Source organism: Dendrobates tinctorius, unplaced genomic scaffold, assembly GCF_039654945.1.
Source record: "Dendrobates tinctorius isolate UK_male_01 unplaced genomic scaffold, ASM3965494v1 ptg000319l, whole genome shotgun sequence".
NCBI lineage: Eukaryota > Metazoa > Chordata > Amphibia > Anura > Dendrobatidae > Dendrobates > Dendrobates tinctorius.
This window is the reverse complement of record NW_027361986.1, coordinates 3,451,584-3,476,019: the sequence shown is the minus strand read 5'-3', so window position 1 is coordinate 3,476,019 and position 24,436 is coordinate 3,451,584. Positions and strand designations below refer to the sequence as shown.

Genomic DNA, 24,436 nt, shown 5'->3' with positions numbered 1-24,436 from the left:
TCTCTCTCTCGTTCTCTCTCTCTCTCTCTCTCTCGTTCTCTCTCTCTCTCTCTCTCTCGTTCTCTCTCTCTCTCTCTCGTTCTCTCTCTCTCTCTCTCTCGTTCTCTCTCGTTCTCTCTCTCTCTCTCTCTCTCGTTCTCTCTCTCTCTCGTTCTCTCTCTCTCTTGTTCTCTCTCTCTCTCGTTCTCTCTCTCTCTCGTTCTCTCTCTCTCTTGTTCTCTCTCTCTCTCGTTCTCTCTCTCTCGTTTTCTCTCTCTCTCGTTCTCTCTCTCTCTCGTTCTCTCTCTCTCTCGTTCTCTCTCTCTCTCTCGTTCTCTCTCTCTCTCTCGTTCTCTCTCTCTCGTTCTCTCTCTCTCTCTCTCTCGTTCTCTCTCTCTCGTTCTCTCTCTCGTTCTCTCGTTCTCTCTCTCGTTCTCTCGTTCTCTCTCTCTCTCTCTCTCTCTCTCTCGTTCTCTCTCTCTCGTTCTCTCGCTCTCGTTCTCTCGCTCTCGTTCTCTCTCTCTCTCTCGTTCTCTCTCTCTCTCGTTCTCTCTCGTTCTCTCTCGTTCTCTCTCGTTCTCTCTCTCTCGTTCTCTCTCTCGTTCTCTCTCTCTCTCTCGTTCTCTCTCGTTCTCTCTCGCTCTCGTTCTCTCGCTCTCGTTCTCTCTCTCTCTCGTTCTCTCTCTCTCTCTCTCTCTCTCTCTCTCTCTCGCTCTCGTTCTCTCTCGCTCTCGTTTTCTCTCGCTCTCGTTCTCTCGCTCTCGTTCTCTCTCGCTCTCGTTCTCTCTCGCTCTCGTTCTCTCTCGCTCTCTCGTTCTCGCTCTCTCGTTCTCTCTCTCTCGTTCTCTCTCTCGTTCTCTCTCTCGTTCTCTCTCTCGTTCTCTCTCTCTCTCTCTCGTTCTCTCGCTCTCGTTCTCTCTCTCTCGCTCTCGTTCTCTCTCTCTCGTTCTCTCTCTCTCTCTCGTTCTCTCTCTCTCTCTCGTTCTCTCTCTCTCTCTCTCTCTCTCGTTCTCTCTCTCTCTCTCTCTCTCTCTCTCGTTCTCTCTCTCTCTCTCTCTCGTTCTCTCTCTCTCGCTCTCGTTCTCTCTCTCTCGCTCTCGCTCTCTCTCTCTCTCTCTCGCTCTCGTTCTCTCTCTCTCTCGCTCTCGTTCTCTCTCTCTCGCTCTCGTTCTCTCTCTCTCGCTCTCGTTCTCTCTCTCTCGCTCTCGTTCTCTCTCGCTCTCGTTCTCTCTCTCTCTCGTTCTCTCTCGTTCTCTCTCTCGTTCTCTCTCGTTCTCTCTCTCGTTCTCTCTCGTTCTCTCTCGTTCTCTCTCTCTCTCTCGTTCTCTCTCGCTCTCTCGCTCTCTCGTTCTCTCTCTCTCTCGCTCTCTCGTTATCTCTCTCTCGCTCTCTCGTTCTCTCTCGTTCTCTCTCTCTCGTTCTCTCTCGCTCTCGTTCTCTCGCTCTCGTTCTCTCTCTCTCTCGTTCTCTCTCTCTCTCGTTCTCTCTCTCTCTCTCTCTCTCTCGCTCTCGTTCTCTCTCTCTCTCTCTCTCTCTCGCTCTCGCTCTCGTTCTCTCTCTCTCGCTCTCGTTCTCTCTCGCTCTCGTTCTCTCTCTCTCTCGTTCTCTCGCTCTCGTTCTCTCTCTCTCTCGTTCTCTCTCTCTCTCTCGTTCTCTCTCTCTCTCGTTCTCTCTCTCGTTCTCTCTCTCGTTCTCTCTCTCTCTCGTTCTCTCGCTCTCGTTCTCTCGCTCTCGTTCTCTCTCTCTCGCTCTCGTTCTCTCTCTCTCGCTCTCGTTCTCTCTCTCTCGCTCTCGTTCTCTCTCTCTCGCTCTCGTTCTCTCTCTCTCGCTCTCGTTCTCTCGCTCTCGTTCTCTCGCTCTCGTTCTCTCGCTCTCGCTCTCGTTCTCTCGCTCTCGCTCTCGTTCTCTCTCGTTCTCTCTCGTTCTCTCTCGTTCTCGTTCTCTCTCGTTCTCTCTCTCGTTCTCTCTCTCTCTCTCTCTCGTTCTCTCTCGCTCTCTCGCTCTCTCGTTCTCTCTCTCTCGCTCTCTCGTTATCTCTCTCTCGCTCTCTCGTTATCTCTCTCTCGCTCTCTCGTTCTCTCTCTCTCTCTCGCTCTCTCGTTCTCTCGCTCTCTCGTTCTCTCTCTCTCTCTCTCGTTCTCTCTCTCTCTCGTTCTCTCTCTCTCTCTCTCGTTCTCTCTCGTTCTCTCTCTCTCTCTCTCGTTCTCTCGCTCTCTCTCGTTCTCTCGCTCTCTCTCGTTCTCTCTCTCTCGTTCTCTCTCTCTCTCGTTCTCTCTCTCTCTCGTTCTCTCTCTCTCTCGTTCTCTCTCTCTCTCTCTCGTTCTCTCTCTCTCTCTCTCTCGTTCTCTCTCGTTCTCTCTCTCTCTCTCTCGTTCTCTCTCTCTCTCTCTCGTTCTCTCTCTCTCTCTCTCGTTCTCTCTCTCTCTCGTTCTCTCTCTCGCTCTCTCGCTCTCTCTCTCTCGCTCTCTCGCTCTCTCTCTCTCGCTCTCTCGTTCTCTCTCTCTCGCTCTCTCGTTCTCTCTCTCTCGCTCTCTCTCTCGTTCTCTCTCTCTCGCTCTCTCTCGTTCTCTCTCTCTCGCTCTCTCTCTCTCTCGTTCTCTCTCTCTCGCTCTCTCTCTCTCTCGTTCTCTCTCTCGTTCTCTCTCGTTCTCTCTCTCGTTCTCTCTCTCTCTCTCTCTCTCTCGTTCTCTCTCTCGTTCTCTCTCGTTCTCTCTCTCTCTCTCTCTCTCTCGTTCTCTCTCTCTCGTTCTCTCTCGTTCTCTCTCTCTCTCTCTCGTTCTCTCTCTCTCTCTCTCGTTCTCTCTCTCTCTCTCTCGTTCTCTCTCTCTCTCTCTCGTTCTCTCTCTCTCTCTCGTTCTCTCTCTCTCTCTCGTGCTCTCTCTCTCTCTCGTGCTCTCTCTCTCGTGCTCTCTCTCTCTCTCGTGCTCTCTCTCTCGTGCTCTCTCTCTCTCTCGTGCTCTCTCTCTCTCTCTCGTGCTCTCTCTCTCTCTCGTGCTCTCTCTCTCTCTCGTGCTCTCTCTCTCTCTCGTGCTCTCTCTCTCTCTCGTTCTCTCTCTCTCTCTCGTTCTCTCTCTCTCTCTCGTTCTCTCTCTCTCTCTCGTTCTCTCTCTCTCTCTCGTTCTCTCTCTCTCTCGTTCTCTCTCTCTCTCTCGTTCTCTCTCTCTCTCTCGTTCTCTCTCTCTCTCTCGTTCTCTCTCTCTCTCTCTCGTTCGCTCTCTCTCTCTCTCTCTCTCGTTCGCTCTCTCTCTCTCTCGTTCGCTCTCTCTCTCTCTCGTTCGCTCTCTCTCTCTCTCGTTCGCGCTCTCTCTCTCTCGTTCGCGCTCTCTCTCTCTCGTTCGCGCTCTCTCTCGTTCGTTCGCGCTCTCTCTCGTTCGCTCGCTCTCTCTCTCGTTCGCTCTCTCTCTCTCGTTCGCGCTCTCTCTCTCTCGTTCGCGCTCTCTCTCTCTCGTTCGCGCTCTCTCTCGTTCGTTCGCGCTCTCTCTCGTTCGCTCGCTCTCTCTCTCGTTCGCTCTCTCTCTCTCGTTCGCTCTCTCTCTCTCGTTCGCTCTCTCTCTCTCGTTCGCTCTCTCTCTCGTGTTCCAGGCTGCGATTCCTTGAAAATTCTTCATTTGTCGGATCCGTCAAAAAAACGAACGGGTGGCATCCGTTGTCATCAGTTCTAAAACTGATCCGCCATCCCTCCTTTTGGCGGATTTTGACTGATGCAAAAAACTGAAGTGTGAAAGAGGCCTAAGATGTGCGAAGATGCCCCAGATATGTCAAATTGTGTGCACCTGAATGATTAACGTTCGATCACCTTCAACCTACGGGTTCCGTATAACACGGACGACGATCGCATCACAATGCCTGGATTGGTCTGTGGCTCTCCTGAGCGTGACAGCTGTGTAGAAAGATATGCTGTAACACTCAGGTCAGGAGAGCCGCCAGCCAGTCCGAGCATTGCGATGCGATCATCTCCCGAGTTATACGGCCGTCTGGCTGCACCCTAAAACCGCACTTAGATGTCCATTTTTTATTTTTTTTCATGTACAGTGACATGTAAATGCTTGGGTGATCTCTAAAAAGCCTAAAGTTAAAGGAGACACATTTTCTTGTATGTTAGGCAAAAAAAAAAATATTGTTTTTTTTTTTTTTGTTTGTTTGTTTTTTTCATGGTAAAAATTACTAAAAGGAAAAGGGGCCAATGCAAAAGTTTGGAGATGTGCGCTTGGATAACTTTGACCAAGGCCTTAATTAGCCTGTTAGGGATATGGTTTGTTCACTAACATTGTTAGGAAAGGCCAGGTGATGCAAATTTTCCAGCTTTATAAAAACCCAGCCTCCTCTAAACTTGTGCCTAAAACAGCAGCCATGGGTTCTTCTAAAGCAGCCGTCTAGCACTCTGAAAATGAAAATGGTGGAGGTCCACAAAGCAGGAGAAGGCTATAAGAAGATAGCAAAGCATTGTCAAGTTGCCCTTTCATCAGTTTGAAATGTAATTAAGAAATGGCAGTTAACAGGGACAGTGGAGATCAAGATAAGGTCTGGAAGACCAAGCAAAATTTCAGTGAGAGCTGCGTGTGGGATTGCTAGAGAGGTAAATCAGAACCCCTGCTTGACTGCTAAAGACCTTCAGAAAGATCTAGCAGACTCTGAAGTTGTGGTACTTTATTCTACTGTTCAGAGACACCTGAACAAATATAGCCCTCATGGAATAGTCTCCTGCGTTCTCGCCATAAAATTCAGCATCAGAAGTATGCAAAAGAACATCTAAACAAGCCTGATGCATTTTGGAAACAAGTCCCGTGGACCGATGAGGTTAAAATAGAACTCTTTAGCCACAATGATCAAAGGTATGTGTGGAGAAAAAAGGGCACAGAATTTCAGGAAAAGAACATCTCGATAAGCATGGGGATGGATCAATCATGCTTTGAGGTTGTGTTGCAGCCAATGGCATGGGGAACATTTCGTGGGTACAAGGAAGAATGGATTTAATGAAATTTCAACAAATTCTTCATGCAAACCTAACACCATCTGTTTAAAAAAAAAAAAAAAAAAAAAAGCTGAAATTGGAAAGAGGATGGCCTCTACCTATGGATCCTGATCCTAAACACACGTCAAAATCCAAAATGGACAACCTCAAAAGGCACAAGCTGAAAGATTTACAGTGGCCCCCACAGTCCCCTGATCTGAGAATCATTGAAAAACTGTGGCTAGACCTCAAAATAGCAGTGCATGGAAGACGACCCAGGAATCTCACAGAACTGGACGATTTTTCCAAGGAAGAAAGGATGAAAATCCCTCAAACAAGAACTGAAAGACTCTTGTCTGCCAAAAGCGTTTACAAGCTGTGATACTGGCAAAATGGGGTGCCAATAGGTACTAACTATGCAGGGTGCCCAAACTTTTGCATCAGCCCACTTTTTGTTATTTTTAAAATGTAAAAAAAATATATAATTTTTTTTTAATCAAATATTTTCTATTACCATAGATAACCATATTGTAATACAGTCTGACACACCTTATATATTTTTGCCAAAAATGCAACATAAATGTTTAATCTTTAACATTATGCCTTTTAGAGATTTCATGTTCAACTTAACTGTTCATAATAACAGTAATGTTGGGGATGCCCAAACTTTTACATGCCACTATATGTAGAAGGGCAGGTGCAGATGAGTGTAGTGTTTTCCTCAGAGAGACTGAGGAAAAAAATGGCAGCATGCCTGAGTTTGATCCGATTTTGGAACATTGGAAACGCACTCCACCGTGCAGGTCAATGAGCTTGTGGGAAACATCAGACCGCACTGTGATTTCCACCGACTAACAGAATGGAGAAGATCTAGAATTGTTTTTCTCCATCTTCTCGTCCGAGAGAATCGGATCTCAGCACGCTGATCAGAGTGTCCTTTGCATAGTTGACCCGATTTTTCTCAGATGACAAAAAATACGGTCGGCTACACCTAGCCCTATTGTTTTTCTCGAGTGGAGCTTGTACCCATTTTTGTTTATGGGGGATGTTCACGTGTTCATATTTTTCTAAGGACCATGTCTGTTTTTAATCTGAATCGTGGATCAAACTCGCCCATTCAGATCAATGAGTCTGTGACAAAAAAACACACAGCACATGGCTCATGCGTCTGTGTGTCATATGTTTGCTGTCATTCTTTGACTATTTAACGTGTCAGAGGGGTTTGGAATTTTTTTTTCAGCATAACAAGGAAAACTGGATTCCAAATTGTTGGTAAATACAAACACAAGGCCAAAAAAAGGAATGAATGAATGTCTGATCCATCACACTGATAAAAAAGTAATCTCGCGTACAAGAAAAAAAAAAAACCTGTCTAAATGAGGCATAACTCCTGAATTATCCATGTATGCACCAAGAGTTAAAATATATTCTTACCTCACATTTCTATATTGATATTTTCCTCTATAAGTGACTGCTGCTGCAGCTACATGTAGATTAAATTCTTATCATTTTTTAATGATGTAATGAAAATTAGGTAACCGCTGACGTCTTGTTGGGCTTTTATGATAATGCCAAATTTGGATATCGAACCGTCCCAGGAGTCATTAAACAGTACAACAATCTTTGATTATAGCTGTGAACTAAGGAACCTGTGGCACTAATCAGCCATCACCATGGCACATAGTATGCCTCCTGGTCCATAGATGGAATGTGGTCACTGTGTCTACGTCATATATTGACTTCTACAACTTTACTGACCAGCCCTTGTCTCGTTTCCAGGCATTCTGTCTCAGAGGATGTTTGTCATGCTGCCATGTGGAGGCCTTGGGGTGAGTACAAATGAAAGAATATTTCCATTTTACCTGTGACATTAAATTATTGATTTGTTCTAAATACCATCGGTGATATTAAAATTGGAAAAATCATATTCCCATCTTTATGGCTTGTTGTAAGGGTATAACATAACTGATCCGAAACATCGGCAGGGGCCCTTCTGCATTTCTCCTCCACCGTGGTGCCCCTCCTAGTGCGCAGGGAGCGCCATCATTATTATTATTCTCTGCACCGTAGGTTCAAGGATAGTAGCAATCTTATAAAACCCCTATAAAGATATAACTCATATAGGGTCATATCAGTCTTATGTCTCTTCTGCAGTATAAGTTTCAAGATTCCTATTTGTCAGTAGGACACGGGAGGTGGTAGTGTTGCCACCTGTTAGGCAGCCATATTTGGGTGCCCTGAGTCACATTTGGGGACTACTGCTCTGTATACTGTCAATAGTTAGATCCACTCCTTATCTTATATGGTTACATGTATTCTTCAGTGTCCGATCAGTCTATATCTGGTCCATTCATTATTTAATATTGTGTTGATTGATTAAAGGGGTTGTCCTAAAATAAAAAAAAAACAAACACTCATCTACCTGATCAAACCACTCACCGTTTTGCCAGTTTTCCCCCGCCAATCTCGCGGCTTCCTCTTCAAGGGCCAAGGAATATCAGGTGACTGCTGCAACCAGTCTGCTGCCAAATGGTCACTTTACATCTGAGGCAGAGGAAAGTCTCCTCGCTCTTATGGTTAATATGGAACACATACCAGCAGCAGTATGGCGGAGACATTGGCATCCAGTAGAGGTGTGTGTGTGTGTGTGTGTGTGTGTGTTTTTTTTCATTTTAGAAGCTCCAAGTGGTATTTTTAAATTATCTTTAAATAGTGAACATACCCTTTTTAAGTTTCTGTACGTAAGCCATATGCAACTATGTCCAAAACAAAGACACCAAAGTCTTTATATTGCGCAAGTCTTCCATGTGGCGCTCGGCCCGTATGATGCGTCTGAAGGCTCCCAAGTTGTAAGCACATGGGCACTTGGCGTGATTCTCTCCTGCTTCTTGTCATTCTTTCACTATATAGTTTTCTTAGATGTGGACACTTCCATATCTCACACAGTTCGTGTTGACAGTTGGACACTTTGATGTTCAGCTCTGTAATGTCACACCTCTTTATGTAGAGAGGGGCGTACATGGTCCCAACTGTCCCCTTTGATAAGAATACAGTTAATGGTACTTTAGAAATCATCCACCTTATTCTGCAGGGATATATGGGATCCTTTCATCTAACACATGGCACATGTGAAGCCCTGAAGACACATTCCTTCTTTCAGGACTGTTGTAAAAGTGAGGTTTCCTTACATCTTAGGCCGGACTTTTAGGATATCAAGTGAAGGCCCTTTTTCTCCTGCCTCAACCATAGGCCAGTACAGTCGCGAGGGGTTCTTCAGGACATTAAAGACGCACATATAAGTACATGTAAGAGTCCCATCACGGATTCACCCATCTTGAGCAATGTGCCAGGCCATCTAAACCTCAGGGGATGATTGAGTTAAGGCCGCACATATGTGTTTGATTAGCCCAGAATCCCCCAGGTTTTTCCGTGTCTCCTTTGTTATTTCCCTGGCGCTGACGCGACTCTGATGAATACAAGATGTTTCACGGGAAATGAAAGAAGAAGAAAAAAAAAAAAAGATAAAATAAATTCCTTTCCAGTGCGTTTATTTCTAAAATCAAACCATAATTGAGATCAGAGGCATGGGCAGGCACAGACTCCCAAACTCCAGCCTCACCCAAAATCATTAAGTGTTTTATTCATAAGCACTCGAGGTCCTGAGTCTGTTCATCCTCCAGTAATACTCAGGCGCTCTTGGGTTAGGTTACCAGGTGACATGAAGAAAATACATTTTTACGCTTTCAAGTTTTTAAAATAATCTAGAACTGGATGTGAATATTTCCGAATAAGAACATTGACATTTTTCTCATTGTCGTAGTATATATACCACTGATATGGTTTGTTATAGACATAGTCCATGTCTTCTGAGAGAAATCATATTACACCTGTTATCACACTTTTTCCTATGATCATGTGCCACAGGGATCAATCCGGTCTCGATTGTTAGTTTTTTATACGGAAGATCATTGTTGGATTGCACCAAAGCTTCATGACATTGTCGGTGTCATAAGCCATGAGCCATATTCTTCTTGCCACAATCGACCCTACGTGCTTCCTGGCATGTATGCCTTCAAAGTCGTGACCTGGATTTTGCACAAGCTCCATTATAACCAATTTATACGAGCACGATACATTTCATGACTTTTGATATTCCTGCTCTTCTTGATGGGATCTTGACGCATTGGTGGCAAGAAATGTACCGTCGTCACAAAGACCATCAGTGTGGAGCTGTGGTTGCTGTCGATGGTCCTATGCAGACTGCAGAGCTGTGCACATGAAGACTATATGAAGTACATGGCGTTGTAGGCAGTTTGTGTACGACTGTACATGTAGATTCTCTCCAAAATGCAGATTAGAAAACCTCATATTATGGCATCAGATGGAAGATCACCAATTTGGACGATAACACAATATCGGACTGTTCTGCTAAAATGAAGAATCCTTGGGACCAAGATGCGTTGAACAGTTTTTATTTCCACAACGCGTTTCAATGCTGGACTAGCGTCTTCTTCAAGTGAAAAAAACTATTGCGTAGGAAACACGTTGCGGAAATAAAAACCTTTCAACTCATCTTGGTCCTAAGGATTCTTTATTACATCGTGTTATCGTCCACATTAGTTAACTCTCCTGGAGGAGATCATCCCCCAGCCACGAGGCACAGCAGCTGATATCTTCAGGTGTTCATAGGAGCTGTGCTGGCACACAACCTGCTCAGGTGAGCACCTTCCTTTTCCTTCCTTTGCATCTAAAAGGGTATCACCTGATGGTCTTGTGCGCTTTTGTTCCTCTACAGTTTTTCTACCATCACAGGGAAGACGGAAGATTTTTATCTGATTCATATAAAATTCAACATAAAATGCTACCTTATGCCTCTGTCTGAGAGAAGAGTGGCCCCACAGGCTTTTAGAAGGCTTTGTAGAAATCATTGGTCTTATTGTGGTGGTTCATAGTCGATCTGTATTGTGGCTACTGCTGTATTAACCTTACCTTTTCCCATGACATTCATTGTACACCTGCTTCATCATACCTGACCTTTTGTAATTACAGGTTGACAGTGATACCATCTGGAATGATGTCCATTCCTCAAATGCCGCTCGTTGGGCTGCTGGTAGCGTGATAGACTTGGCATTTAAAGTTGTCACCCAGGAGTTGAAGGTACATAATATGGAGTTTACCCCCTGACAGTAATCCTAACTCGAATAACATGATATTATAGGGTGTCTTTAGGTGTAATACAATACGAATGGAAGTTAAAGGTAAGATCAACCCACCTATTCACCAATGGTAGGTATAGGCTTGCATGTTTTGACACTTGGACATCCTGTGTCTGTTGCTGCTTTCTCGAGTAATTATTGTTTTCACTCCACATATAAATCAGATGTTAAATGCTCTGGGCGTGATTGAGCACTTATAGATCCTCTGTCTCCTGATTTTGTTTCTCCACCCAGCACCAGTCACTATAGCCTGATTGATAGCTTAATGTTTGAGTTCCACTGATGTCCCATGCACAGTTTGCTACGAATTAAGCTAAAGTGGCTGTTGTCTGGCAGAGAAACATCCTGAGGAGGCAGAGGTTTCTTGGGTGCTCTGTAAGGCCCAGAGCATTTAATGCCTCATTTGCATATGAATGAAAATGCTAATTATTTAGGAATGCAGCAACAGACAGAAGATATAAAGTGTAAAGTGCTGCGGAATATGTCGGCGCTATAAAAATAAAATTTATTATTATTTATTATTATTATAAGGTGTCAAAGGATCTACATTTCAAAGATCTGCATGCCCATGCATGTGGTTTGGGGTGGTTGATTTTATTGACAGATTGACTTAAAAAAACCCTTTCTATTTGATTTTAAGCCTTTTTCTAAATTGTATAATCATACCTTCAGACTTGTATGCTCTCCTCCACCATCTGCTTGGATGATCTCTAAAATAATAGATCTTAGGGTTTGTTTTATAAGGACTAGCAAAAGTTATTCAGCCTTAGAGCTAAAATAATAAAGGGAATCCTGCAGTCAGCTCATCAGACTTTCTCTTCTTGGTTACAGAATGGATTTGCCTTGGTGAGGCCCCCAGGACACCATGCGGATCCTTCCAGCGCCATGTATGAAAATGCTTTATTTACACTTCTGCTAACACCGCTGAGACACTATGTATTATGGCCTCTTCATAACTGAATGTCTGTGTGTCCTGACACTGGCGTTGTTGTCTCTCCAGGGGATTCTGCTTCTTCAATTCTGTAGCCATTGCAGCCAAGCAACTACAGCAAAGACTAGATGTTAGGAAGATTCTTATAGTGGACTGGGTGAGTACAGCAGTGTCACACGTCATAAGTAGCTTCCCAAATTGATTTTTAGCAATGAAGTAACAGAACATCCACATGGATCAGATCTGCTGCAGATTTTACACAGCAAAAATCATACCGCAAATTCATCAAATGGTGCCGATTTTGTTGTGCACCAAATCCTCATCGTGAGAACTTACCCGAATAGGGTAAGTTCTCACGATGAGGATTTGGTGCATTTTTAATTCTGCACATTTTTGCTGTGCATTAGTGTACGTGCACATGTTGAGTATATGCAGCCAAATTTTTCGCACCAAAAAACAGAGCGTCGGCAGTAAAAAAAAAAAAAAAACCTGTGCAGAATGCAGACTCTTTTTATGCGTTTTTACTTGCGATTTTACACTCCTTCATTTGAAAAGGTTAAAAAAAAATAATGCAAAAACTCTGAAAGACGACATCCTGCAGATTTGGAAAAAAAAACAAAAAACAAACAAACGCTTTGATGGTTTGGAGACCCGGGAGGACGGGAAAATTAAACAGTGTGTGCATGAGATTTCAGAAATCTTATTCACTTTGCTGGAAATGTAAAACGCTGCATTTTTTTTATCCTTGAAAAATGCACAGAAAAAAAAGTTGTCAAACGCAGCTTGTGAACAAGCCATCACAGTTTCAGCAGAGTGGATGTGATTCCTAGAACTCTCATGCCCACTGTGCTTTTTCTTTACTCTGCAGAAACTGGCCTGCGGTGCGATTTTGAAATTTGCAAAATATCAGGTTTTCTTGCAGTAAATGTGCGCCTTATTAGCAAATTTTTCCCATAAACTTCAATAAGAAAATTCGCTCATTCAGACGTACGAGAACAATAGATCAATGTCACCTGAGTTTCATCAGAGTTTGGTCTAATTTTCATCAGGTTTTCACTAGTGATGAGTGAGTATACTCGTTGCTCGGGTTTTCCCGAGCATGCTCGGGTGTCCTCCCGAGTATTTTGGCATGCTCGGAGATTTCGTTTTCGTCGTCTAATCTGCATGATTTGCGTCTTGCAGACAGGCTGAATACATGTGGGAATACCCTAAGGCTATGTGCACACATAGATTTTTGTCCTGCGGATTTGGAAAAATCCACAGGTAAATTCTCAGGTCAAAAGACCTGAGGTTTACCTGCGGATTAGCCTGCGGTTTCACACCTCTACAATGGAGAAGGTGTGAAACCGCAGCGGAATCCGCACAAAGAATTGACATGCTGCGGATTTGAACCCGCAGCAAATCTGCACGGAAAAACTTGCAGCATGTGCACAGCGTTTTTCAGTTGACCATTGAAAACAATGGTACTGTACAACGCACCTAAATCTGCTGCAGACCCGCAGAGCCTGAAACACTGCGGATCCGCAGCAGAATCCGCACCGTGTGCACATGGCCTTACAAACAGGCATTCCACACATGTATTCAAGCTGTCCAGTAGTCGCACATCATGCAGATTAGACGACGAAAAGTAAATCTCCGAGCACGCCAAAATACTCAGACACCCGAGCATTCTCGGAAAAACCCGAGCAACGAGTATATTCGCTCATCACTAGTTTTCACGTATGTGAAAAAAATAACTAATCATCTATATAACAGTATGAAAATCTGGCCGCTCTTGGAGGACATCCGAGTGCTGTCCGACTTTTTTTTTTTTTTTTTTTTTCTTCTCCCACGGACCCATAGACTTGTATTTCCTATCTTAAACCACAACACAGTTTAAAAACGGACTTGTCCCCGCAATTTGGGAACAGCCATATTCACTATTATAGGTACAAGTGTTGTAAATGGTGTCATTAGCAGAGAAGTCCACGTAATATTTGTGCAAAAATTATCACCAGTGTGATAATTAGGTTTGTTGAAATCTCATCTATATACTGAGCATTGTATTGCACTGCAGATCCTGCAAGTAAACTCCACAGGAAAACATGTGTGTGAACCTACAATAAAATATACACAGCATTGGTCAGCTATTGATTTTCTCAGCAATTTATGAAAGCGATTTTGAAAGACGGTGAAGATTTTTCAAACCCTGTAGACATATATTAAATGCTACTACAACTTTCGTGACAAAAGAGCCTCGTCTTGATCAGACAGCTCCAGTTCATCTACTAGGCAGTTGTTCTGTCATCTCTCGAGGGCCCGGGTCACACTTGCGAATGCCATGTAAGAAACTTGCGCGGGTCTCTCCCCTCAATACCCGGCACTGCTTCGGTGGTTCGGACCGGAGCGTTCAGCTGCATAGAAAGACATGAAGCCGCACACTCCGGTCCTGAGTGCCTGCGGCAGTGCCGGGTATTGAGGCGAGAGACTCGTGCAAGTTTCTCGCATTGCACTCGCAAGTGTGACCCCGGCCTAAGTATCCTTGTCTACTTCTACTGTTTAATGCATTGCACCAGGGGACATTGCTGGGACAAGATAACATCAGAAGATAATTTTATGTCAAGGCCAAAAGTGTTAACACCAAAGAAAATGAAGTATTTCTCCCAGAAAACGAATGCAATTACACATGTTTTGTTATACACATGTTTATTTCCTTTGTGTGTATTGGAGCAATACAAAAAAACAGAGAATAAAGGCAAATTGGACATAATTTCACGCTAAACCTGAAAAATGTGCCTGACAAAATTGTTGGCACCCTCGACTTATTATTTGGTTGCGCAATGTTTGGAAAAAATAACTGCAATCAGACACTTCCTATAATCATCAACAAGCTTCTTACTCCTTTCAACTGGAATTTTGGACCTCTCTTTCGTAAACTGCTCCTGGTCTCTCATATTTGAACGTGTCTTCTCAGACAGCAATTTTAAGATCTGTCCACAGGTGTTCAATGGGATTTAGATCCAGACTCATTGCTGCCACTTCAGATGTCTCCAGCGCTTTGTTTCCATCCATTTTTGGGCGCTTCTTGAAGTATGTTTAGGGTCGTTGTCTTGCTGGAAGACACATGACCTAGGACCCAAGCCCAGCTTTCTGACACTGGACACTACATTGCGACCCAAAATCCTTTGGTAATCTTCAGATTTCATGACGCCTTGCACACAGGGCCAGAGTCAGCAAAACAACCCCAAAACATCTTTGAATCTCTGCTATATGTGACTTTAGGTACGGTATTCTTTTCTTTGCAGGCCTTATTACGTTTTTGGTAAAGAGTAGAATGATGTGCTTTACCAAAAAGCTCTATCTTGGTCTCATCTGTCCACAAGATGCTTTCCCAGAAGGATTTTGGCTTACTCACTACATTTTGACAAACTGCAGTCTAGCTTTTATATATCTCTGTATCCTCCTGGGCCTCGTGCCATAGAGTGTCATTTCATTCAAATGTCGACGGATAGTTCGGACTAACACTGATGCACTCCCTGAGCCTGCAGGATAGCTTCAAGTTTCTTTGGATCTTGATTGGGGCTGTTTATCCACCATCTGGACTATCCTGCATTGCAACCTTTCATCAATTGGTTCTCTGCTGTCCAGGGAGATTAGCTACTGTACCATGAGTTGTAAACTTATTGACTATGTTGCACACCGTGGACAAAGGGACATCAGTATCTCTGAAGGTGGACTTGTAACCTTGAGATTGTTGATATTGTTCAACAATTTTGGTTCTTAAGTCTTCAGACAGTTCTTGTCTCCTCTTACTGTTCTTAAATCCTCAGACTGTTCTTTTCTCCTCTTTCTGTTCTCCATTCTTATTGTGGCACACACAGATACACAATGCAAAGATTGAGTCAGCTTCTCCCCTTAATATCTTGTTTCAGGTGTGATTTTCATATTGCTCACACCTGTTACTTTCCACATGTGAGTTTGAACGAGCATCCCATGCTTGAAACAAACTTGTTTACCCACAATTTTGGAAAGGTGCCAACAATTTTGTCTGGCCCATTTTTGGGGTTTTGTTTGAAATGATGTCCAATTTACCTTTTTTGTGTATGTGTTATATGTATATAACAAAACACGTGTAATTTTTCTGGGATAAACATTTCATTTTACGGAACAAGTTCAAGAGTGCAAACACTTTCAGCCATGAGTGTGTGTGTGTGTGTGTGTATATATATAATGTTCTTGATATCTAGATTTCTGTGTAAGAAGGCATAAAAGTAAAGCTCGTATAGCACTAATTTGAGTTAAAAAGTGCCTGGTCTGAAATTTTACATGTAATGTTTTTTCTGGACAGCCTTGTTGGGTTTTTACATTGCAACATGTTGTTTATGTTTAAGCACCCAAAATCTTAAATATTAAGTCTATATTTTGTTCATACTGTGCTTTGTTTTCATGTTATATCTTATGGGAAATAATGGATTTGCAGGAGCACATTTAGGGCCCATCATACATAGCGACTCACCAGCGATCCCAACAACGATATGAACTTGTCAGGATCGCTGGTGTGTCGCTACATGATCGCTGGTGAGCTGCCAAACAGGCAGATCTCACCAGCGATCAGGACCAGCGACAACCAGTGCGCGGTGTCGCTGTGTACGTTAGATACCAGCGTGCTGGTAACCAAGGTAAATATCTGGTATCTAAGCGCCGTGCGGCACTTAGAAACCCACTGTTTACCTTGATTACCAGCTCCCTGCACCAGCGCGCTGGTATCTAAGGTACACTGCAGGTTTCTAAGCGACACGCGGCGCTTAGAAACCCAGGCAGGAATGTTTCTATGCATTCTGCACAGCCTGCAAAACCACTCTCCCCAGTGGCAGCACGTATCCGCACTGCCGGGATTGCATCCAGAAAGCTGGGTCAGAACCCCAGGGAGTCCCTACCAACGCTTCAGTGTCGGATACCACGCCGGAATGGGCTACTCAGATGTCGCAGTCTCACACAGTCGATAGATAACCGCTACATTGCTGCAAGCTCTGCAGGGTCGTGTCTCGGCTATGAACGTTACCCAGCAAACGGACAGCTTGTCTCAGGAACATGCTGTTTCCGACACTCACAGATGTAAACGGACCCACAGGTCGCGATCACCTGAGTTGTCCTATAGCACACGGTCATCCCCCCCCCCTAAGGGAGAGACAGTCATTCCAGGTCTCCTAGGCAGTCCCCTATCAGAGACAGACAATGCAGTTCACCACAGAGATCCCCTACCACAGAAGACCTCCGCCCCAGATCGCCCACCAGGGAACACCTTAGCAATACACAGGATTCGGAAGGCATCTGTGACTCCGACTCAGACAACGAAACGGAGAGGTCTGTGGTACCTTGTCCCCCTAGCAATACAGCGCTAGTTGAGGACATAATCTCTGCCATCCATCGGGTGCTGGAAATTTCCGATCCAGCCCCGGAAGCCCCAGAACAAAAGTGTTATGAATGAGTCACCGAAGGAGGAAAAAACAAAAATACAAGCCAAGTCCAGAAAACCGGAGAGGTTGGTAGCTATCGGATTGCAGACCCCTGATCCTATCCACAACAACTAACAGTAGCCGTGGGGGGCTCCTACGATGCCCTAGACCCCTCGATCACAGCCGGAGAACTAAATAGGCCTAAAGAAAGGGGAAATCTAAACTGCCCCAGAGCAGACCCCAAAGCAATAGGCAGCCCTCAACATATAATGACAGTGAAGCAAGATGAAAACACTAACACAGATAGAAAGATAGGTTGAGCAAATGATGGGGCCCAAGCTAACTAAAAAGGACAGGATAGAAAAGCTGCTGTCTGCAATCCGTAAAAAACCCTACCAAAAAATGTCCCAACCGTCTGATAGGAAAAACAGGTCCTAGCGACTTCAAAAAGACTATATCAGCACTCAGGTAAATTCTGAAGACAGAGCAAAGAAACAAACTGATCAGAGACAAAAATGGAACTCGGCACACCCCCGACCGGGGTTGGCTGAACTCCAAAAAACAAGGTAAACAAAACTAATAAGTTTTTGCTCTGCTTTTGAACTTATCTTTGGGAAGCAGGAATCAGACTGGTCTCCAAGAATCCAGCAGAGAAATCACCAGCGACTCAGAAGGGTGTCTGCTGCCTTATATCCAGTCAGAATTTCCTGTTACCCAGTCATCATCTACCAGATCAGGTGTTTGGTAATCAGCCTCACTACCTTCCTTCACCAGAAGAGGGAGTTCATCAGACATCGACGGTGAAGGGGAAAATGAACTCACAACACAAAAGATTTGCTTTGAAAGTGTTCTGAAACCGCCTAAGGTCTTCCTTAATCACCATGAGTTTCAAACTAAGCAGTTTTCGCAGCCTGAGAAAAAATTTGCCAATCGCAAATATTTGGAAGTGAAGTACCGCTTCTCACAGAAGGACACCAAAGAGTGGACAGATCCACCCGAAGTGGACCCCACGGTATCTAGACTAGCAGCACAGACCCTACTCTCAGTGCCAGATAGCTCAACCCTCAGGGATGCAGCAGACCGGCAAGTAGAACGCATGGCTCGTTCCATTTTCGAAGTGGCAGGGGCCTCCCTGGCCTCTGCGTTCGCTTCAGTTTGGGTGGCCAAGGCCATCCTGGCTTGGGCCAAAAAACTGCAGGAGGGTCTTCAAGCTTCAAATACCGGGCTCTCGGACCAAGCGGTTCAAATAGCAGTGGTAGCAGACTACATGCTTCATGCAGCTCTAGACTCAGCAAGAGGTCTAGCGGGGATAGCGGCAGACGCCTTTACGATTCGGCGTATCCTCTGGCTGCGAGAATGGAAAGCGGATGCGGCCTCAAAGAAGTTCCTCACGCATCTTCCATACCTTAGTGGAAGGCTTTTCGGCGAGAAGTTGGACACAATGATATCCAATGCCACTGGGGGTAAGAGTACCTCTCACCCTCAACTGAAACCTAAACGCACGTTTAAACGGAGAAACCAAACACTATTCCGATCCTTTCGGAACTCTTCGGGCTGGTCCGTCTCGCGCAAAATCGTAACCGCTCTCCACACAGGGACAACCCACGGACGGCGCAGAGACCGGACAGGACTTGGCAGTCGAAAGCAGGCCAAGCGAAACCCAAGGGAGGAAAACCTCAGAACTTCGCTTCATCATGACTCATGAACTCCGGAAGACATCCCACCAGTAGGCGGCCGACTTCTACTCTTTCAGCAAGTCTGGCTGCCTATTACAGAAGACAGGTGGGTCAGGGAAATAGTGTCTTCCGGATACAAGATAGAGTTCACTTCCACTCCACCGAACCGGTTCTTCCTCTCTATTCCACCAACATCAGACAAGGCTCGTGCCTTCCACCAAGCGGTCTCCTCTCCTTCAAGCAGGAGTTGTAGTACCGGTTCCCGCGAACGAAAGATTCCGAGGGTTCTGCTCCAATCTATTTGTAGTTCCCAAGAAAGGAGGCCGCATCTGGCCCATACTAGACCTAAAACAGCTCAACAAATATGTACGGGTCCGTCATTTCCGCATGGAGTCCCTCCGGTCTATCATAACATCCATGGAGCAGGGAGAATACCTTGCCTCCATAGACATACAAGACGCATATCTGCACATACCAATTGCTCCCGCCCATCAAAGGTTTCTCAGGTTCGCGATCAACCAAAACCACTACCAGTTTGTCGCTCTCCCGTTTGGACTCGCCACGGCTACAAGAACGTTTACCAAGGTCATGGCAGCCACCATGGACGTTCTACACTCCAGAGGCATTCTAGTCGTTCCGTACCTGGACGACCTTCTCATCAAGTCTTCCACCTTGAAGGACTGCGAGGTCAGTGTCTCAATCACAATAGACACACTGAGTCGTCTGGGATGGTTAGTCAACCTACAAAAATCGACTACCCCGAGTCGGACTCTAACTTTCCTGGGGATGTTATTCGACACCTCCAGGGGTCTGGTGCTCCTTCCCAAGGACAAGACACTGGCCCTCCGTCCTGGAGTTCGCACACTCCTTCGCAATCCTCCCCGATCTCTCCGGTTTGCCATGAGAGTCCTCGGCAGGATGGCAGCAATGGAGGCAGTGCCATTTGCCCAGTTTCACCTCAGGCCTCTTCAACTAGCCATCCTCAGATCTTGGGACAGGAACCCCTTCTCCCTCGACAGGGAGTTCCGGTTGAGATCGTCAACCAGGAGGTCCCTACATTGGTGGCTCAATCCAACTTCGCTTGCAAGAAGAAAACCCTTTCTCTCAGGTCAATGGAAGGTCCTGACCACCGATGCAAGCCTGACAGGTTGGGGTGCGGTGCACCTACATCACAGGGCACAAGGCAAGTGGTCACCAATGGAAGCGACCTTGCCCATCAATATCCTGGAAATCCGGGCCATCTTCCTGGCACTGAGAACCTTTAATCACTTGCCTGCAGCCTCTCACATACGGATACAGTCGGACAATGCCACGGCGGTGGCATATGTGAATCACCAAAGCGGGACCCACAGCGCCCAGGCGATGAGAGAAGTGGCACATATCCTCCACTGGGCGGAAGACACGAGGTCGGTACTCTCTGCGGTCCACATTCCAGGTGTAGAAAACTGGGAAGCCGACTTCCTCAGCAGGCAAGGAATGGACTCGGGGGGAGTGGTCTCTCCACCCTGAAACTTTTTACAAGATCTGTCAACGCTGGGGAACCCCGGATGTGGACCTAATGGCATCCCATCTCAATGCCAAGGTCTCCAATTTCATGGCCAGGACACACGACCCGCGGTCGCTCGGAGCGGATGCCCTGGTCCAGGACTGGACCCAGTTCCAGCTCCTGTACATTTTTCCACCCCTCCCCCTGATCTCCAGGGTCGTGAGGAAGATCAAACAAGAGGGAGTTCCAACCATCCTGATCGCGCCGGACTGGCTCAGACGTACATGGTACGCCGACATCCTACAACTTACAGCAGACGTCCCCTGGCGTCTCCCCAACCGTCACGACCTTCTGTCACAAGGTCCGCTCTACCATCAGAATTCAGGGGCTCTCAATTTGACGGCATGGCCCTTGAAACCTGGATTCTAACCCAGGCAGGGTTCTCACCGGATGTCATTGCGACCATGATCAGGGCAAGGAAGCCAGCCTCCGCTAAGATTTATTATCGTACCTGGAGAGCTTTCTTTTCCTGGTGCGGATCTCACGGACAGGTCCCACTCCCTTATTCCCTCCCGAAGGTACTAGGTTTCCTTCAATCGGGCCTAGACGCCAAGCTATCCCTAGGCTTGCTTAAGAGTCAGGTGTCAGCGCTTGCAGTCCTTTTTTCAAAGGCGCATTGCTACCAAACCGCAAGTAAGGACTTTTCTCCAGGGAGTTTCCCGATTGGTTCCCCCCTACAGACATCCACTAGAAACGTGGGACCTCAACCTGGTCCTGATAGCATTGCAGGCACCACCCTTCGAACCCCTTAAAGAAGTCCCACTCTGCATTCTGTCACAGAAAGTGGTTTTTCTAGTGGCAATCACCTCGCTACGCAGAGTGTCTGAATTGTCAGCACTTTCCTGCAGACGGCCTTTCCTAGCTTTTCACCAGGACAAGGTGGTTCTCCGTACTGTACCATCCTTCCGAAGGTTGTGTCCACCTTTCACCTCAATGAGGAAATCTCACTGCCATCCCTTTGTCTGGTTCATAGAGTGGAGAAGGCTCTGCATACGCTTGACCTCGTCAGAGCATTGCGGATTTACGTGTCCAGGACTGCACCCTTCCGGAAGTCTGATTCCCTCTTCATTCTTCGGGAAGGCGGTCGCAAGGGCCTGCCGGCTTCCAAGGCTACCCTTGCCAGGTGGATCAAGTCCACCATATATGAGGCCTACCGACTTAACAGTTCCCCTCTTCCGGCCGGTATCGCGGCACACTCTACACGGGCAGTAGGGGCCTTCTGGGCCATTCGGCACCAGGCTTCGGCACAACAAGTGTGCAAGGCGGCCACTTGGACTAGCCTACACACGTTTACGAAACACTACAGTGTTCATACCCAGTCCTCAGCGGACACGAGCCTGGGTAGACGGGTTCTGCAGGTGGCAGTGCCCCAAGTTTAGGGTCCTGCTAGCACAATATTCGCCCATTGCTTCCCACCCAGGGACTGCTTTGGGACGTCCCATGGTTCTGTGTCCCCCAATGAGGCGACAGATTAATGGAGATTTTTGTGTACTCACCGTAAAATCTTTCTCTTAGCCTCTAATTGGGGGACACAGCTCCCATCCTGTTGCCCCTACAGGCCGTTGTTACGGTTGGGTTCTCATATTGTTCTTTGAGCCTGTACATAGTAGCCTTCTTACAGGCATGATTATGGTGTTTCTATTATGTTCCTCCTAATGCTTTTGCACAAAACTGGAGAAGGCTGACGCTGTCCAGGGGTGTATACTGCAGAGGAGGAGCCATAGTTAATCTTTTTCAGATTATGCATCGTGTCGCCTCCTAGTGGACAGCAGCATAACACCATGGTTCTGTGTTCCCCAATTAGAGGCTAAGAGAGATTTTATGGTGAGTACACAAAAATCTCCTTTTTTTTCTCATTCAAGAAAAACTGATGACATCGGGACCAAACTCGGATGACACTCTGTTTAAGTTTGAAGAAACTCTTAAAAAAACAAAACAAAACATCACTGGTGAATTTACAACCGTTTGTTTCGTATGTTAAAAAAATGGATGTCTTAATGAGCCCTGACTCAAGCTAATATTTTAATAAACTGTGAGTTGGGTTTGGCAGAGGCTTTGGAATGAAGGTGCCACTGTGTTACTTGTGGTGTCACTTAGGAGGTGATTTGTGGTCGCTTACGGTTGCAGTAAGGTTTAATTATCCTTTTAGGCTGCAGTGAGTAGTGGATAACGGTATGTGTGGCGACATGACATAAAACCTGTTTCTTTAATCTAGTGCTGTGGCTTTCTCTGAAGCTCTGGTAGTTGCATGCGCAAATGTGCCACAGTTTGCACTACAGATATGTATGCATGTGTATGTGTGTATATATGTATGTATAATGTGTGTGTGTGTGTATATATGTATATGTGTGTGTGTATGTATGTATATATATATATATATATATATATATATATATATATATATATATATATATATATATATATATATATATATATATGTGTGTGTTCAAACAATGTGAAAAACATATAGCCAGCTCACCATAAAGGAGTTCCTCTTGATGCAGTAATCAGTGTTCACCTTATGTTTTGCACGGATCCAGGCAGAGAGTATGCTCCAACAAATAGAAATATGAGAAAATTGGGATCCAGCAAAAGGATGAAAGTTCACCAGATTTATAAAAACTTTTTCTTTATTAATCCATAATGTCATAAAAAGTATGAGGAACTCCAATCAGTAGCATTCCAGCAAGGGACATGCTACTAATTGATTGGAGTTCCTCATACTTTTTATGACATTATGGATTAATAAAGAAGAAGTTTTTATAAATCTGGTGAACTTTCATCCTTTTGCTGGATCCCAATTTTTATATATATATATATATATAATATATATATATTACATATTACACTGATGATTTTGCACGTTTTCCCGCCTACAAAGTATGGAGAGGTCTTTAATTTTTTTTCTTAGGTACACTTCAACTGTGAGACTGAATCTGGAAAAAAAACTCCAGAAAATCCCATCATATGATTTTTACATTATTAATTTGCATTTTATTGCATGAAATAAGTATTTGATACAATAGAAAAACAGAACCAAATATTTGGTATAGAAACCTTTGTTTTCAATTACAGAGGTCAGACGTTTCCTGTAGTTTTTGACTACGATTGCACACACTGCAGCAGGGATTTTTGCCCACTCCTCCTTACAGATCTTCTGATCTTTCAGGTTTCTGGGCTGTCATGGACAACATTGAGTTTCAGTTCCCTCCAAAGATTTTACATTGGGTTCAGGTCTGGAGACTGGCTAGGCCACTCCAGGACCTTGAAATGTTTCTTACGGAGCCACTCCTTAGTTGCCCTGGCTGTGTGTTTCGGGTTATTGTTATTGTCATGCTGGAAGACCGAGCCACGACTCCTCTTCAATGCTCCTACTGAGGGAAGGAGGTTGTTGGCCAAAATCTCGCGATGTATGACCCCATCCATTCTCCCTTCAATACAGTACAGTTGTTCTGACCCCTGTCCATTCTTTTGTAGGTGGGAAAACTTGCAAAATCAAATACTTATTTTCCCCACTACATATATTTTTACAAAACTTGTCGATATTTCTTGCATCTCAGAAGCTCATCCATGTTACCCTCCTCATCCTCTTCACTGTACTGTGTCTGGCAGTAAGACAACCAGCTGCAGTAGTGGCCTCCCCCGCGATCTGCAGTGTTACAAAATATTACATAGCTCTGCCCCTTGTCCAAAATTACATGGTACAGATTCTTGGAGTTCAGTACATGTGTACTACACAAAAGGGTTACATTCACAATTAAAAAAAAAAAAAATAAAGATTTTACAGTACAGCCTAAGGCCTCTTTCAAACATCAGTTTTTTTGCCATCAGTCGCAATCTGTCATTTTTAGAAAAAAACGGATCCAGCGACTGATGACGCTGGATCCGTTTTTTTCTCATAGACTTGTATTAGCGACTGATTGCGACGGATGGCCCCACGTTTCGTCCGTCGGTCACTGGATCCGTCGGAAATTTTGTGTCCGTCGGGCGGACAAAGTAACGTTTTTTTGTCTCCATCGAAAAGTCGGACAGAGATGGATCCAGCGCCGTCCGTCGTTGGCTATAATAGAAGCCTATGGGCGCAGGATCCGTCGCTGTTTGTCAAATGACGGAATCCAGCAACGGATTCCGTTATTTTAAACTGAGCGTGCTCCAATTATTATTACCAGGTAGGGCAGTCGGATCCAGCGAAAAAACTGATCCGTCGCATCAGTTTTTCACAATCTGTGACGGATCCGTTTTTTTCAAAAACTGCTGGATTGCGACTGATGCCAAAAAACTGATGTGTGAAAGAGGCCTAACCATTCATATAGCTATGTGTCGTCTTCTTGTACTGATAACATGGTAAATGTATTCCTAAGGCCTGTTTCACACATCAGTTTTTTCAAATCAGTCAAAATCCGCCAAAAAGTGAAAATGGCGGATCCTCTAAAAATGTGTAAAAACGGATGCCAGCTGATGGTACGGATCCGTTTTTTGACGGATCCGCTATACGGATTTTTGTACGGATCCGTCAAAAAGCAGATCCGTTCCATCCGCTGGCATCCGTTTTTTCCATCTGCTGGATCCGTTTTTCCACACCTCCAAAATGGGATGCTCCCAAATATGATTGGCTCTTGGAAAATGCTCCCAAATGTGATTGGATCCTGGAAACTAGGGAAAACTATATCTAGGGTGTTGTAATACAATATCTTTGAAAGGT

The 24,436-nt window shown here is 45.1% G+C and overlaps 1 protein-coding gene across 1 annotated transcript in view; it reads left to right on the top strand.

The window, feature by feature from the left end:
- Window positions 1-6,670: 6,670 nt before the first annotated feature.
- Window positions 6,671-24,436, top strand: part of HDAC7 (histone deacetylase 7) — a 51,319-nt gene continuing 33,553 nt past the window's right edge. The window contains exons 1-4 of the mRNA XM_073561438.1: window positions 6,671-6,759; window positions 9,980-10,087; window positions 10,978-11,033; window positions 11,147-11,234. Coding sequence (XP_073417539.1) covers window positions 6,727-6,759; window positions 9,980-10,087; window positions 10,978-11,033; window positions 11,147-11,234 — 285 coding nt within the window. The 5' untranslated portion in view covers window positions 6,671-6,726. The remainder of the gene's footprint in view (window positions 6,760-9,979; window positions 10,088-10,977; window positions 11,034-11,146; window positions 11,235-24,436) is intronic.